The sequence below is a fragment of the Rhamphochromis longiceps genome, linkage group LG8 (genome assembly GCF_057381845.1).
Source record: "Rhamphochromis longiceps isolate RC_006_pf linkage group LG8, R_longiceps_female_GT1.1, whole genome shotgun sequence".
Classification (NCBI taxonomy): domain Eukaryota; kingdom Metazoa; phylum Chordata; class Actinopteri; order Cichliformes; family Cichlidae; genus Rhamphochromis; species Rhamphochromis longiceps.
This window is the reverse complement of record NC_140564.1, coordinates 27235400-27254270: the sequence shown is the minus strand read 5'-3', so window position 1 is coordinate 27254270 and position 18871 is coordinate 27235400. Positions and strand designations below refer to the sequence as shown.

The 18871-nt window shown below is 40.9% G+C and overlaps 3 protein-coding genes across 3 annotated transcripts; 1 reads left to right on the top strand and 2 right to left on the bottom strand.

Annotated features, from left to right (window-relative positions):
* The first annotated feature begins 3755 nt into the window (after nt 1-3755).
* timm23a (translocase of inner mitochondrial membrane 23 homolog a (yeast)) lies at nt 3756-7915 on the top strand. Its single transcript, XM_085416837.1, has 7 exons — nt 3756-4157; nt 4277-4335; nt 4428-4521; nt 5485-5569; nt 5660-5718; nt 5907-6017; nt 7064-7915. Exons 1-7 carry the CDS (start codon nt 4052-4054, stop codon nt 7177-7179), a joined length of 630 nt encoding a protein of 209 aa, XP_085272963.1. The 5' UTR covers nt 3756-4051; the 3' UTR covers nt 7180-7915.
* A 52-nt stretch (nt 7916-7967) lies between these two features.
* LOC146663897 (elastase-1) lies at nt 7968-11558 on the bottom strand. Its single transcript, XM_085415342.1, has 8 exons — nt 11434-11558; nt 10943-11009; nt 10357-10667; nt 10167-10276; nt 9308-9402; nt 8940-9220; nt 8426-8589; nt 7968-8327 (listed from the first exon to the last, which is right to left on the bottom strand). The coding sequence occupies exons 3-8, from the start codon at nt 10490-10492 to the stop codon at nt 8148-8150; spliced, it is 966 nt and encodes a 321-aa protein (XP_085271468.1). The 5' UTR covers nt 10493-10667; nt 10943-11009; nt 11434-11558; the 3' UTR covers nt 7968-8147.
* A 1791-nt stretch (nt 11559-13349) lies between these two features.
* Nucleotides 13350-17216, bottom strand: LOC146663896 (uncharacterized). Its single transcript, XM_085415340.1, has 2 exons — nt 17136-17216; nt 13350-15578 (listed from the first exon to the last, which is right to left on the bottom strand). The coding sequence occupies exon 2, from the start codon at nt 15561-15563 to the stop codon at nt 13596-13598; it is 1968 nt and encodes a 655-aa protein (XP_085271466.1). The 5' UTR covers nt 15564-15578; nt 17136-17216; the 3' UTR covers nt 13350-13595.
* Between the last annotated feature and the right edge of the window lie 1655 nt (nt 17217-18871).

The following is an 18871-nucleotide window of genomic DNA, read 5'->3' as shown; positions in this document are numbered from 1 at the left end:
AATGTGACCGCTGCTGACAATCCTCTGGACAGGAAGAAGCAGAGTGGAAGCACTGAGTGGACATAGCAAGAGAGAAAAAAAGAGAAGAGAGAATGTGTGTGTGTGTGTGTGTGTGTGTGTGTGTGTGTGTGTGTGTGTGTGTGTGTGTGTGTGTGTGTGTGTGTGGATAGAGATGGGTGGGGGTGCGTGCATGTCTGGATGGGTGTGTACCCTTGTCTTCGTTTTTCCTGTTTTCACTTGAGTTTTTGTGCTTTTTTTAAATTCTTGTTCTCTGGTATGAAACACTCTTTAAGCATCTGGTAATGTATTCTGCAGTCAGCGCTCTCCATTGCCAACACTGGGGCCCAGGGCTCCCAGAGCTTACAATCAAAGTGTGTTAGCGTGTGCGTGTGTGTGTGTGTGTGAGAAAATGAGCAAAAAGTGAGAAGGAAAGACAGGTTGATTTACATTGCTATGTATGCACAGCATTCTCCACATAATGAACAACCCCTGATTTCCTCTGCTTGGTAAATATTTGATGACTGAGCGGTGGAATGATTTTAGCTGAAATTCAGAGGACTCCTACAAGCTGCTTAAAAGTTGTATTTCAAACCCCTCTCTCTCCCTCTCTTGTCCTCTTCCCATGTAAATAAGGCCAACTCCCCCTAACTCCACACACCCTTCTGAGGCAGTTTAAAGACCCAACACTGTCTCCTTGTATCCTTGGCAACCAGCATACACTGGGGTCCTGTCGTGGCCTCTCTGTCTTTTGTGTTTGGGAGCTCAGAGAGACAGAGAGAGAGAGAGGGAGAGGAAGAAGAGAGGAGAGGAAGGAGACGAAAACAAGACTTACTGAAAAAGACAACAAAGATGACATCACTGCTATTTTATCCCACAACTGAAAATTTGGTTTGTAGCCCAACAGTGATGATGACTATGATGATGAGTAGCCAGAGGCACAAAATGGGTAGCAGCTCAATCTGAGAGAGAGGGGGGGAGAGGCCCAGGGCTGAATGGGGCATTGTGGGAAAGACAGTGGGCACACTGGGCAGTAACACAGAGAACACTAACTCACAGATCATGCCAGAGAGTCTGAAAACACCCACACTGGGCGACAATGGCAAACTTCATCGCTCCACTTGGCCCCCTCTGAATACACACATACAATGGCAGAATCCAAATAAGATGCTCTGTTATTCGTGAAATTTAACACACTACATTCCTTCAGTGCCTCCATCCCTTTGGCCAGCAGCAGATGGCCTGGTCCGAGCTGCACTGAACGTGCACGTCATGTGTTGCACGACAGGTAGGGCACCCAGCTGGCCTGAAAGGTGTGACAGGTGTCGTGGAAGTTGTTTTACCTCCTCAGCTCTGCTTCCCTGCTTCAAGTAAATGCAAACGGCGTCATGCAAATTTAACTTGTATGTGCCACGACTGGTAACAAATTTAACCTAATCATTTAATTAAATCAAGCCTAATTAGAGCGAGGACCGAAAGGACCAGAACCAGCAGGTTTGACCCTCTGCAACCGGTTTCATCTGTACGGTGGGCTCTCTGCTGCCGCCCTGTGCCGAATGTGAGGAATTGCACCTTTTACTCGCGAAATGTTTGCAATAAACCGAACAGGTAAGGAGTTAAAAGACAGGAAAATAAAAAACCCACAGCATGCGTCAGCAGTAGAGCTCAATTCGTTATCTGATTGAATGACTAGTTCCAAGAAAGGTAAGACAATGAGTCTTGATGGGGATTTTTTTTCACAATTTCACAAACTTCTGATAGAAGGATTAGATTAGAAATAAAATAAGTAAAAGTTGCAGTAAATCTATGAGAATTAAATAATGATTAATAATCATGGGGTTATCTGTTGTACATCTGATTTGTTTTATTGCACCATATGTCAAACATCTGAAATTCATCTACTTCATCTGGTGATGTTATCGGTTCATTCAATAGATGTGTCTCTCAGACAATGAGGCATAATGATTGGATTTTTAAGACGTTCAAGTTTTTATACCCATTAAGTAAAAAGAAGTGTGCCGTGAGTATTTTGTACATAAAATAATTGTTGGTATATTTGCAAATTGCTCATTAAAGCATTTTTGAAGCTGACAATGGATACTTACAAATCATGAAGTCAAACTTGTTTTCAAGTGCAAGAACAATATTATATATTTACCAGTTTATACTGTATAATCATTATTACCAGGAGTAGCAGAATGTTAAAACAGATTACTTGATTGTTCCTCTTTCTCTTTTTTTTATTATATTTGACCATTATTGACATTTTCATATAATTACTTTTACTTACACGGAATATATTCTTGTACTACCATTGCAGTTTCTATCTTAAAAACATTCTATATCTGCTTTTATTATGCAAGGAATCATGAGGCTGGCTGCAGAACAATATGGATTTATCCTAGCCAATCAGCAAAGATCAGGCTATGTGACCGATAATGACATTATTGCATGCAATCAATCAGCAGTGACCTGGGGTATTTCACACCTCAGTGTTCTTTCAGGAAATTGAATTTTTCTACCCCCTACCAACTCCCACACCTGCGGTCATAACATTGAAACTAACAGTGGTAAAGTTGTTCTATTTTTTGTGGCATAAAAATGGTGGCACCTTATTTGATCACAGGCCCTGTTCACCTGAAACTAGTGCAAGCAATGGTAAGAACATTTTTTGACATACACCGGATGGATCTGTGAACCGTACTTATTTCGTATTTCAGACATTTTCAGGCTATAATAGTTAAATATGTGTAATTTTACGTTTTTTTTTTTTTTTAACCTTTTAGCAGTTTTTATTATACTTAAGTTGCATATATTGGTGTTTATTTTCCCTGTTAGTCTTATTAATGCTAAAAATGATTTAGTAATTCAATATTTGTGATTTACTTAATTTTGATTTGATTTACTTAATTTTGATTTCATTACATGTAAGAAAAAAACTGTACCACCAGTAGTTCTAATGTTTTTTCACTTTGTATTATATATTTAAAATTTCTGCGTCAATATTTTATCATTTCATTTTTGGTAGATCTATTTTTTTTTTCTTGTTTCTTTTTGCAGTGGTCTACTTGGCTCTTGTATGGAAGCTTGCCCATTCAGTACTATGCAAGAGAATAACATAACATATTTGGGTTTAGACAAAACTGTGTGACTGAACTTACATTAACTTAAATATTTGAAGAAATGTATAAATCATTTGCCAAATTATCTTACTTGAGATTACAATAGCTTCACCAAGTACCATGAAGCAGTTGGCTGTGACTGGTGATATGCAGGTTTGTGTGTAAATATGTTATATACCATAATAACCACATTGTCTTATTGGATACTACTACCTTAGAGTAGTTTCACAAAGTATCACAAAGTCTGTCACTGGTATATGTAATATTCTGATTCATCAGAATTCTGATTTATCAGAATATTACATATATTATTATATTATATGATCTCTATAGGGTTGAAATTCTGAATTTCCATAGGTTAAAAGGATCTCGTGTCCACAACTACCATGCAGTCAGTTTTTTATGCTCTGCCTGCTCCTTAAGTTTGCCCTTCAGTTAAGTCAACAGATCCCAGATCCGTTGAACTGTCGTAAAACCGTGGTTTTATTAACGACATCAGAAAGACTTTTTAGTCGACTTATCACTAATAGATACGCAGTAGTACGAACTTTTGGTGTTAAAAATAAGTCTGAGCCGATTTTTTCTCTCATTTTTCACAAGTTACTGTGGGTTTTGATGACGTAACGACAGTGCAGCACCGGTCATCGCTTTACGGCGGAGCGTGCTGCTGGAGGTCAGAGGCATGACGATAACGCGAGATTGGTAATATCGAAGCAAAAAAGACGTAGTTTTCGCTCCAAAAATCCAGCAAGACCAACAAATACGACCTGTGTTGACGTTTCCTTTTGACAGCAGTGAATTCAGGAGCTCGTCTGATATACGTTTGTCTAATAGCTTAAGGGTTTCGACATATCTTGCTAACGTTAGCCAGTCGGCTGCTGTAGCAGCTCCCCTTCAGCCTCCTGTTTGACACTCGGAACATTTATCCAAGCATGGATAACAACTCACAAGGATCAGGGGGTGTTAAAGCAGGCCTGGGGAGTCTTTTTGGAGGGGGTGCACCTCAATACTCCAACACAGAGCTCGCAGGTGTCCCACGTAAGTGTCATGTAATCTAACTGTGATGCTAGCTGCTGTTACATTACTTCAGTGTTGCTGTACTGTCATTCAGTATCTGAAAAATCAACTCTGTCGATAATTGATCGTTTACATTACAGTGACTGGAATGAGCCCATTGTCCCCTTATCTGAACGTGGACCCACGTTTTCTGGTTCAGGTAAAGCTGAGTCTGTCTCCTTTTCTTTGCTGTGAGTGAGAATGTTTTGGATTTTTTTTCCCGGGCATCACTGTTTGAATCTTGTGTTTTAGGACACAGATGAATTCATCTTACCTACAGGGGCCAATAAGACAAGAGGAAGATTTGAATTGGCTTTCTTTACCATCGGAGGCTCCTGCATGACTGGTAAGAAACTGGTACACTGACAAAACGGGTTTAATGCTGAATATGACTTGGAAATACAAATTAAAGTACTGTATAGTACAGACTAAGTACAAGTATGTTGATGTCCTTGTTTTGTCTGTCCAATTGATCTACATTTTTTTCTGTTGAGAGCGACAGCTGTGGTCAGAAGATTACATAAAGGAGGAATGATTGCACTGCATACATCTTTAGTGAAATCAAGATTTAATTTATTTTTGACAGAGTCTAAATTGCACGTAGAGGCTCAAATATAGTATACCAGCTATTATTTGGTTAGCAAGTTCCACCTGGATCAGATGCTTTTGGTTTCCATCAACAAGCTTCTGGTATAACTGTGGCTGGATATTTGATGACACTTCTTGGCAGAATTGATAGAGTTTATTTGCTGTTTCCCGCATGGACCTGGCTTTTAAGCAGAGTCTGTAACTTTGGAACATATTCATGTAACATTTACAGATATGTTCATATGGGTAACTGCAAATTTAAGACGAGCTTGAAGGTTTTTGGAGCAGGGGATCTTTCATGGTTGGCACTTTCTCAGCCCATGGTAATGTAAAACTGGCTTTTACATTGAATTTGACTTATGGACAGTGAGGCTGGTGTTTCGGTTTCCAGTTCATGGTAGGCTTGAGCCTTGGTGGTTCCTAGGTTGTTCCTGAACGTGTTAACCAATTTCCTGTCATATGAGGGTGACAGTTTTGGTTATCTTCCAGACCTTGAGCTTCAGCTATGTTTAAAAAGCAAAACAAAACAACAAAAACACAAGAGACAGACATAAAGTGTGGGCATAGAAACACAAATGCAACAAGAACACACACAGTTAATGGCATATAAATCTGTCCATGTTATTTATTAAACCCAAAGCATGATGCAGGTGGAATAGTGTGAAATAATTCTTTCACTGACTCTTTGTTGACCTGTTCTGCATCCTTGTTTGAAATGCAGGGGCGACATTTGGGGCTTTAAATGGCCTTAGAATGGGCTTGAAGGAGACCAGAGACATGGCATGGTCCAAACCACGTAACGTACAGTAAGTTTGGTTACAGAATTCAGTTTATCGAATGGTTTTACGCTTGGATTTGGGTTGCATATTGTTCAAATGTTTATCTTCCCTTCCCAGGATTCTCAACATGGTGACAAGGCAGGGCGCTTCATGGGCCAACACTCTGGGCTCTATTGGTAAAGCTTTATTGTTACTTAAAAATGATGTAGAGGTGTTACTGTAACAAGAATATCTATGAATCCCATGGTTGGAAGATCTTAGTGTTACTGATTTAAATGGATGGATGTATTTATAGGATTTTAAGTTTTCTAAATCAGTATATAATCATACTTTAATTATTTTGTTTTTCTTTATGTCACTGCAGCCTTGCTGTATAGTGCTTTTGGTGTTGCAATAGAGAAAGCCAGAGGAGCAGAAGACGATATCAACACAGTGGCTGCTGGGACATTAACGGGGATGCTCTTTAAATCCGGCGGTTGGTGTCTTTTCCTTTTTTCTGCTTCTACTTTATATCTGGCATTAATGTATATTAATGTACCTCTGTGTGTTTTTAACCTTTTAAATATTAGTTTTTACAAATAAATGATCCAAACATTAGTTTTAGCAAATATCAGGCTGTCAGCAAGCAAAATGGCATTTACCAATGTTGGTGTTCATCAGTTATTTGTCATTTATTTTGCTCTGCAGTTTGATAAAGACTGAAAATTTCTTAGGTCCTTGTTTACGAAATGGGTGACAACATAAACAAAGTAAACGCAAACATGTATGGAAATGCTCAGTTTGTTAGGTAAGCCTTGCCGGTACAGACTTGGACCCCATTTTACTTTCAGAGCTGCCTTAATTGTTCGTGGCATCGATTCAACAACGTCCTGGAGATTTTAGTCCACACTGACATGATAGTATCACACAGTTGCTGTGCATTTGTCAGCTGCACTTCCACGATGACTCACCACTTAGGTGGTCTGTTGGATGGAGATCTGGTGACTGTTGCCATTCAGCTGGCGGATTAGACAGTTGCGTTAACAAGCAGGTGAACAGGTGTACTAAATAAAAGGGCCAGTGAAGATGCTGGTTTAAGTTGTCAGTTAGCAGACGTTTAAAATCCTATTAAAATGATAGTTTGTTCAAAAGAATTTGTTAAATGTGACACATACAGTGTTCTTATTCTCTTATTTGAAAAGCTGTTAGCAGGGATTCTTTATATTAAATCAAGGCTAAATTTTGAACCACATGTCGTAATCATTAATACTGCACTGACTTTTTCATCTTATGCTGTATAAATGTTGTGTGGGCATGTTGTGACTTACAAAGGGCAGTACAGTGAATGCGCAGGCACTGAGATTATCTTTGGAAAGCACCTAAACTTTGTGTTATTAATTTACTTCATGCTGTTTGAAGTATTAGGTTTATCTTTGCCCACCTGGTACTTTGGCTAAGCTGAAGCAATTATTGTTTACTGTAATTAAAATGATTATTGTGATGCATGTTAAGCCGTATGACTCACTCTGTTTGTTTTCTCAGGTGGATTAAAGGGCGTAGCCCGTGGAGGTCTGGTCGGTTTAGCCTTGTCTGGTGCTTACGCTCTCTACAACAACTGGGACCATCTCACCGGCTCTCCTTCATCGAGGCTGTACTAAACTCCCCCACACAGCTGCTTCAACATTAGGGCCAAATATTTTGAGGACACAGCCTTTAACCACAGCGCTAAAAGACATTAGACTCTGGTCAAATGCTTTTTCTTTTTTTTTTTCTTTTTTGTTTGGTTTTTTGGGTTTTTTCATGGTGCTAATTGGTCGCAGTTCACTGGTTTCCCATCATAGCTGTTTTCCAGGAGCATTCTGGGAACTATGAGATGTGTCTTGGAAAAGTTTTGAACTGAATTAAAATGAAATCCAGACGTAGACCATCCAGTGACAGTTCTCCTTTCATTTATGTTGATTCTCTGAGGTGTTCCTGTCACTGATCTGATCAGTAATGAGAGCACTCTGTGAGGATGCGGTATAAAAATATGACTTTTTGTGATGATTGTTAATGTTACGCTAGATTTTAAACACCCATGATATTTGAGTTCAGTGAGTCAATTTGTAAGATGACCTCCAACATCTGTCGTGTTGTTTAGCCCTTGAATAACAACAGATTCATGTTCTGATTCATGTTGGACTGAAAGACTCTTCTGTAATAGAAGAACAGCTCAGACCTGCAGTCAGAGGGAAGCCTTGGGGTCAGTTTACTCTTCTATTTATTGAAACGTATTGGCTTCTGGCCCACTGTGGAAGAAGAAATCTCTGTAAACTGTACCTTGAAGTGCATGCTGTTAATGTGTCCATCAAACCCACTGTATTATAGATTAAAATAAAAAACAAAAACAAAGGAGCGGTTCAGAGCTTTTGCTTTTAACCAATTTTATTGCATAAATGAGATTGGATGTAAAAGGTGGTGAGCAGTGTGTACTATGCAGTGCTTCACCAGAGTATAAGTATATACTGTAAGAAGATGACAACACATTCAGAACATGAATTAACATCATGGAGTGGAAAGAACTGGCTGTGAGACTGTCTGTAGACGTCGGACATTTAACGGCAGAGCTTATGCTTGCTGCGAGCGCTCAGTGCAGGAAGAAGTCCCTGATGCGCGTTGCCTCGATCCAGGGGATGTAGGCGACGGTGCGGGTGAAGACGCTGGGTTTGTTCTCCACAGTGCAACCGATGGGGCCGAAACTCACCACGCCGTGCACCTCCCAGCGGTCCCGGTCCAGCTGGCACAGCAGAGGACCGCCAGAGTCACCCTGAGAAAGGAGGATGGAGACAGGTGTTGGAAGATGAGATGAGAATTGAGTCTGGTGGATGAAATTTGACTTCAGGATAGTTAAACGTGTAGTCCTACCTGGCATGCAGCTGGTGGTTCCTCGGTGTCTCTGAACCCGGCGCAGATCATGGAGTCTCGGACGCGGTCTCCCCAGAATTTCTTCTGCCGACAGGTTTTGAAATCAATGATTGGTAGACGGGCTTGATTCAGAGCTTCTGCCAGAGACACGTTCTCCTTCCCACCTGAAAAATGACATGATTTAAGAAATTATATCTCTTAACGTCTTTCTGCTCTTCTTGACTTTTTAACTGTGTTTACATTATATCAATGGACATTTTCTTCGGTGGATGAATACTTCTGACATCCCTTAAAGCACCAGCTGGAATCTGAGATAGAAGGCTAAAAATATTTAGCTTATTATACCAAACATGATCGTTCTTTAAAAAGGTGTTGCTGTTCCTCTACCACTAACCCTCTACCAATAACCCTAGACCCTAGAAATTTTCCTAAAAAATGCATTAAGTTGCTTTTAAGATTTAAGCTCAAAGTTCTGTCATTGCACAGCATCTCAGTACCTTTCTGCACTACTCACCCCGGGTGTCTCCCCAGCCGGTCACCCAGCAGTAGTGTCCTGGTTTGAGGCTGGTCTGCTTGCGCGGCAGGCAGGCGTAGCGGATGAAGTTTGAGGGGACGATATCTGTGGCAGACTTAACCAGGGCAATGTCGTAGTCCAGCTCGCTGTGAGTGGGATAGCGGAAGTTCTCGTGCCGGTAGATCCTCTTCACCGGGATAATCCTCTCTGCAGTCTCTGAACGCTTCAGCTGGTGCTTCCCCAGGACAATCCTCCAGCTCCCAGCATCCTCAGCTTTACCCCTGATAGACGAAAAACACGTGTAGTTTTTGTGTAGTTGTTGAATTGGTATAAGCATGAAATTATAAGTGTACTAAATGTTTTCTTACTTTTGGAAGCAGTGAGCAGCAGTAAGGACCCAGGTCTTGTGGATGAGAGTGCCTCCACAGACATGAATGTACTGTTTACTTCCTCTAGGCCGAACCTGTGAGAAACAACCAGCTCAAAAAACGTGGCTTCTTACTGCTCAGATACTGAAATTAACCGGCTTTCCTTATTTTAAAAAAAAAAAAATGAGCCTAGTCATACATATTTCTCTCATCACTAATAAATGTAAATTTTAAATACTACGTTCTGCAAAGAAGTTCCAGAGCAAATAAACTGAATATCACATAGAGGAACTCATCAGTTTCCCTTGTGAGCAGCAATTGGCTACAGTAAAGAGGAGAGTCTCCAAATTCCGAGTGGGCGACCATCTGTCTCGCCTGGTTGGGGTGTGAATCAGAAACAAAACTGCATCTGCTGATCAAGTAAATTTGTTTGTGATTTTTCCTCCTTGTGTGGTGGTCCAAAACCTGAGTGGAAATTAGAGTCCAAAAATTATGTAGTTCTGGGTGGAAGGCATGTGCTGGGTAATTGGCTAAATGTTCAGGTCATCTATGACTTTTGACTGTTTTCGGCCAATTTGGCAGATTAATATTACTTGAGATGACAATAAAAGTGAAGACTGTGTGCTTTAAAGGCTTTTCATGGTCACTTCTGAATAAACCAGTGATTCTCAGAAGCTCCTAAAATTCCCATCCCTAAACCACAATTGAATTCTCCTTAAGAATACAGATAGGTTAGACATATCACTTAAAATGATAATGAAAATAATGATTAGTTACAGTCTAGAACTGATATGACCTTTTTAGGTCAATGTAAGACCTCCAGATTCTTTGAATACTGAGCCACGTCAAAGAGGTTTACCTGCAAAGAAACCTGCCAGGGCCAAGAGTGAGGCCTGGCCTCATTCCCAGACACAATCCTTTCAGCCATGTTGGGCTTGAAGTGGGCCATACCACAATCCTTAGGCCAGTCTAAAAAGAGAAAGGCAGAAAATATGAGCACCAAATATTTTGTTTTCCTCATATATTTAGAAGTGTTTTCAAGTCCTCACCCAGGTGAAGGATTTTATGCTGTGGCTGTTGTTCAGAGGTGAGTGTGTATGCAGCTGCAGGCAGGGACGCCTTGCTCAACAGCAGCGGCAGCAACAGAGACAGCAGCAGAAGCAGAGGAGGTCCTGGTACAGCCATCGTCTTCCAGAGAATCACCGGCCGGCCTGCGTTCCACGCTTTTTATACCAAGCACATGCAGATGTACATAAACAGGTACACACACACGCAAAAACAACACACCTCCAGGGACAATGAGCCGTGTCACAACAAAGGCTGAGCGCTGGATAGTTCTCCTCTAGCTTTGGAGTTTCCACTGTAAATGAAAAACAGGGGATTTTGGGGAGTCCCATCAGCACTTTCACACACATATAGTTTGCTCACATGACACTAATTTGCATGCAAGACAAAGACAACATAGTACTGTATGCAAACAAACATCACATCATGTCACGTGACTTAAAGCAGTGACATAGTGACCTGAAAATGACCTTTATCTCTGCATGTGGACTATTTAGATAAACTGGTATTCCAAATAACCAGTGTAGTTCTCACTGTGTAAAGATGACCCAGAAGAAAACATGTTTTTACCTTGAGCTCCTATGATTAGTAGTGTCCCTCGAAACTGGCAGTGGGGAAATAAAAACTGGGGTGGATTCTAGAGGACAAAATACAACACCCAGTGTATAAATGACTCATATAAACTCAAACAAACTTTTACTCTGGTCAGCTAGAACACGTAACAGATCTCACGCTGTCAACATCATTGTGAAGAGATGTCAAATATTTCAGTTGTTCTCATTTTTAGGTTTTTAGATTTTCAGGTTTTCTTACACATACAAATTTTCAATAAGATTAAATTCATTTCTCACTATTTACAGAAATACATAAAAAATAAACCCATAGCTTTTGGCTAGACTGGCATAATATTTTGTGTGAACATGAATTTTTCGCAGAGGATGATTCCTACGTCAACTTCCCGATCATAATGTCCACAATCAGGTCAAAATTCCACTGCTTTACATTTAAATATCTGTTGAACTAATGATAGCATTATCAATAATTTTAATAGTTTTGCAAACCTCTCTTTTTACAGGAAGAAACCTCCATCAGAACCAGGTCTGAGAGTTGCAGCCATCTACCATGATGGTTTGGAGGCGTCACCATCTGGTTGGAAAGCAGTTTGAGCTCCTATATTGAGGTCTTCTCTGGTGGCTGAGAGGGTTGCTTTCCTATTCATTTGTGAATGGACCTTGACTGTTATTTGCACTTGTGTGCCAAATCACACTTCCAGCCTCACAGAGCTGCTAGGTTTATTTTTGAATTGTCACTCACCTCGTGGGTATTTTGGTGAAGGACGTTAAAAGCCACAAGTGTTTGAATACTTTACATCTTTATTAAATTTTATGAACTTTTAAATAGCACAAAATATATCAGCTTTAAAGAACCATTATTGATTCTACTACAGTCCGTTCACCCAAATATTAACAACAACGTGTTCATGTGTTTATGTCACCTAAATTAAATTCTTTTGACAGACTATTTTGTAAATTATTTATAACTTATTGGCTTATCAATTTTCATAAAAATACAAGTGACCCTCCTGCTTCTTCTACACACAAATCCAGATCTGTGAAAATATGACAACAATAACTGCAGTAGAAGCCACTAGTGAGCTGAGCCTTTTTACCCTTGGTGAATGAGAGAGAATGTGCCTGCTCATCTGAATGGCAATGCCTGAATGGCCAAAACTCACAACTGTGGTTCACCAAGTTTACATACAGTTGAACGTTGTGTGTGTGTTTTTCCCCCCGCAGTGAACGAGTTGAGTGAGGTGATGTGTTGCTTCAAAAGTTCAAACAACAAAGTAGCCAAACAATTACACATTTTAGAAAAGAGACCAAAATTATAAAATGTGTATTTCTGAAACATTTTCATTTTATTATTTTGTTGTTGTTGCTGTTGTTGAAGATTTTTGTAATAGGTTTTGAAGGACTCAGACCTTTACTCCAGGTAGCACTTTTTAAATAAAAAACCCATTTACAAACACATTCGTGCATTCATAGTTTTAACACAAACGCGCAAAAGTACATTTTTAAGGGATTCGTGCTTAATAACATAAAACACATATTTGTGCAGAGAGCTAACTTAGCTACCGTGTATATTCCTTTGTTGTGTTTATTAAAGTCATAATGTGCGGAGTGGTTGGTAACCAGCAACCTGCCCAGTACATAACAATTATTTGCAGTGAAATGTCAATGTATGTATTTATTTTGCTTGAACTAAACAAACTAAGCAAAAAGAGTTGGGCAATAGTTCGACTGGCCCCCAACTCCAATGTGTGTAGGAACATCAATCCATCCATCAATCTCTTTTCTGATCTGGTTATTACACTAGGGCTCAGTGAGGCTAGAGCCCTGGACAGTTACGAAACCTTCAAAGGGCTAACAGGCTGTTTTTACACATGTACTTTTGACTTTACCCACAGTGGTGCATTTGAAAATACAAATGGCCAAGTGGATCAGACATTAACTGGTCTTATGGTAGCACGCCAATTCTCTTGTACAAAGTCAAAGTAATGTCAGATTGTAGCGGTGTGAGAATAATAATGCATTCACTGCCAACCAGTGGACAACGTGTGTACTGCCTTGCTAAAGGCTACATCAAGGAAACTCCCTGACCTAAACAACAGAGTTTTTCCAGTAGTACGAGTATGTCTGAAGGAGAGTGTGGAAAATATCTCGACTTGGGTCTCACAGATGTCTGAGGCTGTGAATTCGATAAGACACATAAAAAATATTTAGATTCAATTTAGAATGACGAATGAACCCAAAAAGCATGTCTTTGCACATAGAAAACTCTTACCCTTCACTTCTTATCCTTATGTCCATTGTGTTGCTCATTTGTAGTAATCACTCACAAACCAAAGAATTTCAGCAATGGACACCAATATTTTATTGTACATCTACAGGAACAAGTTTTAGTGATGACTGTTGACTTTTATGAAAAGTTTAGCAGAGTTACATCTATCTTCAACTAAACAGTGAATACCAGTGAGAGAGGAAAACATTACTAATGTTGCACCTGTTGAAAGATGTACCTAATAACAGAAAACATGCTGACAGAAAGTCTAGAATAGAGCTGAACAGAACTCTGAAACTCTTTCAGCTTCAATCCAAGGTTATGAATATTGTGAAACCTGAGGATTTAATTAGTTATCATAGATTTAATTTAGCCAGCTATATTAGTCATCTGCCTTTGTGGAGGCTCCACACCATCTTGGCCTCCTCAGTGACCTTAACACACTCTTCTTCCGGCTGTGTCCATTCCCAGATGAGGGGGACTTAGAATGGTGGCTGCCTTCCTCTCCACAAATCTCTCGCTCATCTTCTTTTGCTTTGTCATCTTCTGCTGTACTCTTTTTCTGTGAAGCTTCTTCTATTTCTATCTTATTTCCCCCTCCTTCCTGCTCTTCTTCTCTACCCTGTTCTGCTTCTGCTGTTCCTTCATTCTTAGGGGACACAGTGATATCAAGGTTTTGAGGAGGTTTAGGTGCTTTCTTCTTCTTTGAGGAACGTCTTGGCGGTTCTGGGCTGTTCTTGCTTTCCAGATGTTTTAGTATGGCTGTGTTCAACTCTTCAGGGTCCACAGATGCCCCATGAACATCCCATGTCATACCATCCTCATCCCATTGCACCTGCTTCATACTGCTCCTCCTTCCACCTAGCTCATCCCTATCCTCTGCCTGAATCTTCAGACACGGCCTCCTGCTCTCCAGATCATGTGAAGAAACAGAGGTAACTTCCAATGCAGGGTCTTCAACTTGTTTTTCCTCCTCCTCTGCACTGCTAACTGGGAACATGCTGGAAGATGCTGATACTAGATTGGAGTTAGACCCTGCTGAAGACTTCAGGTTCAGTCTGGATCCAGGTGGCGAGCCCAAGATAGAATGGGACCCCATGTTGGATGTGGAAATGTTCCTCTTGAGGTCCCACCATGAGCCAACAGGAGAGACCGTCTGCACAGCTGCATCTGCCATTTCTGGCCGTGACACTGGTGGAGCTTCTTGCCTGAACAGCTCTACCTTCATTGCCCTTTCAGTGCCCTCTCTGGCATTTAAGCAGCACCTGCAAGTGTCACCCAACCGTGAGTCACTCAGGGAAGAGAGAAGTGGTGACCCCCAACCTCGACCTGTTGCACAGATTTGCTCTGGCTGCCACGGCAGCTCAAGATAGCAGACAGATGGTCCTGTTTTTGACTGCTGCTTTGGAGAATCAGGTGTCAGGTAGCTAAGCATTTGCACAGGGCTTCTTGCTTCTTCACCCTCCAGTATTCCTGTAGGGCTGGACAGCAGTTCTATCACGTCATCAACAAGGCATTCGGGATTTGAAGACACTCCTGCTTCATCTAAACTAACAGAGGACAGGATTGGGGAAGGGAACTGAAATGAAAGGGAATTATTCTCCAAGAAGCCTTCATCTTCTGTGCTGGTGAGCTGGAGTGTTTCAGGAGAGTGGGACTGAAAGCTTGAAGAGTTGTCAATCTTTGGGGATGAGAATGCAGGTGAAAGTTCTAGTAAATCTTCCTGCTGCAGTGAGTTCAGTGGAAGTGGTGAAGAAGAAGTCTGTACAGGTGGTAAAGTAGGCGTGTTGAGCGGGGAGATGAACGGTGAGGGTGTGGTTTCTGGAGAGGTCAGTTTGGACATCGGAGAATCTGGTGCTGCAGAACAAGTGGCTTCATGGATGAGACTGGAGGGGCGTGACACGACTGTGTCTGGAGTGCTGCTGCGGCTATGTGTGCTACCACTACACCCACTCCATCGCTGCATGTTGGAAACCCAATGCTCGCTGAGAGCAGGAGAGCTATTGATGTTAACATTATTGGTTGTGGATGCTAACTGGTGGCTGTTGGTGGTGTTGACATGTTGCCACATGTAAGCGTGCAGCGGCTGCAGTGTCACGGAGTTCTGCTCATAGTGGGTGTTTGTGCTTGAGCTGCGCCTCAGGTCCAGTCTGGTCCACGCTGGATCACGCTTGTGTGGCGGACTTGCAGCCATTAAAACATCCATGGAGCTCTTAGAGAGGGAGAAAATCGGTGCCTGATCATCTTCATCCTCCACCTTTGGAGCTCCACTGGAGTAAGAGAGCGACTGACTGACAGAAAAGCAAGCTGGCTGGTAGCTCTCAGATGCAGGGCGCCCAGCCCTCGCCATGGTAACGGCACTAACCTGTTTGGGAAGACACACCTTTTAACATTAATTCACTGTTTTTCACTGATGCAAAAGTATTGGCCACTAAGAGGGAAGCAGCAACACTTCTATGACACAATACTGACATAGAGTATCATCACCATTGTTGGGAAGGTTATTTTTGCAACGTAATAGTTTACACATGACTAAATACCCTGTTGATTACTCAATCAAAGTCACTTTACTATATTTTGATTATTTTTCTTATAAATAGTTGAAACTACTGTCTTCCTTCTCTCACCCCAACCGGTCGCAGCAGATGGCCCCGCCCCTCCCTGAGCCTGGTTCTGCCGGAGGTTTCTTCCTGTTAAAAGGGAGTTTTTCCTTCCCACTGTCGCCAGAGTGCTTGCTCACAGGGGTCATATGATTGTTGGGTTTTTTCTCTGTATGTATTATTGTAGGGTCTACCTTACAATATAAAGCACCTTGAGGCAACTGTTGTTGTGATTTGGTGCTGTATAAATAAAGTTGAATTGAATTGAACTAGTCTTGTGTGTGTTTCTTAATCAAACATTTCAGTGTTAAATGTCAGAATTTTCAACAATAATTAACAACTCTGTGCAGTGATGTCAGGACACTTTTATGATGATTTAAACATTCAGTTAGTAAAAGTCATTGGTCATCAGTCAAAAAGCTATTTGCAGGCATAGCAGGTTGTTTGGAACAATGTGTATTATTTATGGTGTCATACTCAAATTACAGTTTAAATTCATGGCTATGTAGGTTAAAATAAGTAGCTTATTTTGATTCTAGTAGAGAGGTAGAAAAATTGTTCCCCAACTAACCACTCAAAAAAGTAGGTAGTGGGTGTAACTCTAGTTTTATGTGTTTAGCCCCCTTACAGGTACCAAGTTTGATACTTGTACAGCTCCATAGAGTCAAGGGAAGCTGCAGATTGTCATAATGTCACATGATACAGTTCATTATTGAAAACATCACATCTGACCACCTTACTAAAACTAAATTCAACAGTTTAGGAAATGCATGCCAAGACTTGGATGAGAAGGCCGATGCTCGCACTGAGTGCACGTATATGCTCACCCCCACACATCGGCAGGCACTCCAGATTAGCCAAATAAGATTACACAATCCAGATTATTTGGTCAACGAGACAAAGGGTAAATTGTTTGAGACAGAACTACAAAGCCTGTTTGGGACTCATTTAACAAAGACCCGAAAGAGACAAAGAATGATAACTACAGTGGATGGTGGAGTTTAGAATAAATTACAATCAACCTTTTTTAAATCTTTGATTTGTTCATGCTTTTCCTCTTTTTTTCTTCTATTCATTCATGATTCATAACTATAATGCTACTATTTCTGATTAAAAAAAAGCCTGCATTCTTATTTCATTACCTAGCTGGCTCTGTCCAGCTCTGTCCCAAACTGACCTAGTAGTATTTAGACCACAACTGACCCGATGGTACCCAGACTACCTAATCTGCACAACATAAACTCTTAGTTACCCATAATGGTTATTCACATAAACAAAACAGTATTACATAAGACAGAAAAAAACAAATAGTAAAGTCCTACCTTTAAGTTCACAAGTTATGTCCTGTTTTAGCCTCTGCCATGCCACAGAGCGGGTAGCCCTAAATGGTGTCTTTCCTTCCTCCCCTCATTCCTTCCCCTCTCTTCCTCCCTCACTTCTTAATAAGATCACCTTTGCTGTCTCTAGCATTAAAACAACCCACAGCTTCGCACTCTGTGTCTGTCTGTTGTCAATTTGCTCAAGCTTAATCTCCCTCTCTGTCTTAGCTGGACTTCATTTGAAGCTGGCATCAGTGTAAATGTGATGATTTCCTTTTGTGAATTTGAGTTCTTTGGTATGTTGACGTGTGGGGGAAACAGAGGGGGCCATTACTCTACCTTTAGCCCAGAAGATTAACGGTCATCTTATTAGCTGCTGTCCAATCTCTGAGCAGTCTGAGCGTGTGGATGAATGCGTGTGTGTAAGTGATCAGTGGGTAAGCAAGTGGCTTATTTTGATTCTGAGTTAAGGTCAGGCCAGCTGTCATGACCACCATTGTATGTGTGTGCAGACTATTGTACTAGCAAAAGAAATCATATAGATGTTTAAATTAATTATGTTCGAAAGTCAACCATTCGAGAGATATATTTTACAGAATGCGTAGAAACTTTGAGCTCCTAATGGTTACAAAGGTAAAGTCGGGTGTTTTCATTAAAATCAGTCACCTTTCTTATACCATGAATGTTGATACCACATTTTAAGGGCAGTGCAGAGGCCCCTTCCACAAGATCTTCATTTCAGGATAAAGCAATGTTCTAATCAAACTGTATATAGTGGGGTGGGATGCTGCTGATTTCAACTGAGAATGTAATCAGGCAGTTAAAGGAACACTAAGGAACTCCTCAATCTCACTGCCTTGCCTTCTGCAATGGAACCAGAATCTGGGAAAGAGAGTGACCATCCGCTTCTTGTTGGGGTGAGGTTACTGATGCAGTTAAACAACTGCTCAGTGGCAGAGCCCCTGGGGTAGATAAGGTAGATAAGGTTATCCAAGACTGGCGTGGTGGTTCCCATCTTTAAGATGTCTGCCCCCCCGGCAAAGTCTGAGGCAGGGTGCTGGAGAAGAGTTGAATAGTTATTGGTAAATGAACTGGTTCTTATATAGTGCTTTTCTACTTTACTTGAGCACTCAAAGCACTTTATACTTTGAGTATGAAGTGCTTTTTCTGCATAAATGCACAAGTGCTTTCTATCTGACATTCACACACATTCATACTTTGAATGATAGCATTTCACTACATATCGTACTGTGTATGACTGTGTACGTGACAAATAAAATTTGAATTTGATAATCGGTAAGTATCTAGCCCAAGGGTATTTGGCATGCAGACTCACCAACCAGCCTTTTGATTAGTAGATGGTCTGCTCTACCTCCTGAGCTACAGTCACTCTGAAATGAATCCCTGGTTCACCAGTTGAACCTCAGATTCAGGAGGAACAATGTGGTTTTTGTCCTGGTGCTGGAACATTGGACCATCTTTTTATCCCCTTGAGAATACTTAAGGGCACCTGGGAGTCACATACTGATTGTTTGATTTAAACTCAACTGTAGAGGTGTACGGAGAAATCACAAAAATCCTGCCATTATCCAAAATCTCATGGACCTTACTGTTGCTACTCTTATATTAGCTATGAGGTACTACAGAGCCCCCAGTGACACTAGGTTGGATAATTCTTTGAATAAAACAAGTTCCCTCAGATTCAAAGTCTAATAAAGGATCAAAAGAACAGAAGACAT

Excerpts from the sequence above, each read along its gene's own strand:
- LOC146663896 (XM_085415340.1), bottom strand. The coding sequence starts at position 15,563 with ATGGCGAGGGCTGGGCGCCCTGCATCTGAGAGCTACCAGCCAGCTTGC.
- LOC146663897 (XM_085415342.1), bottom strand. The coding sequence starts at position 10,492 with ATGGCTGTACCAGGACCTCCTCTGCTTCTGCTGCTGTCTCTGTTGCTG. Across the intron at positions 10,277-10,356 it reads GCATAAAATCCTTCACCTGG|ACTGGCCTAAGGATTGTGGT; the intron begins GTGAGGACTTGA and ends TTCTCTTTTTAG. Across the intron at positions 8,328-8,425 it reads AACCACCAGCTGCATGCCAG|GGTGACTCTGGCGGTCCTCT; the intron begins GTAGGACTACAC and ends CTCCTTTCTCAG.
- timm23a (XM_085416837.1), top strand. The coding sequence starts at position 4,052 with ATGGATAACAACTCACAAGGATCAGGGGGTGTTAAAGCAGGCCTGGGG. Across the intron at positions 4,158-4,276 it reads AGAGCTCGCAGGTGTCCCAC|TGACTGGAATGAGCCCATTG; the intron begins GTAAGTGTCATG and ends TTTACATTACAG. Across the intron at positions 4,522-5,484 it reads CGGAGGCTCCTGCATGACTG|GGGCGACATTTGGGGCTTTA; the intron begins GTAAGAAACTGG and ends TTTGAAATGCAG.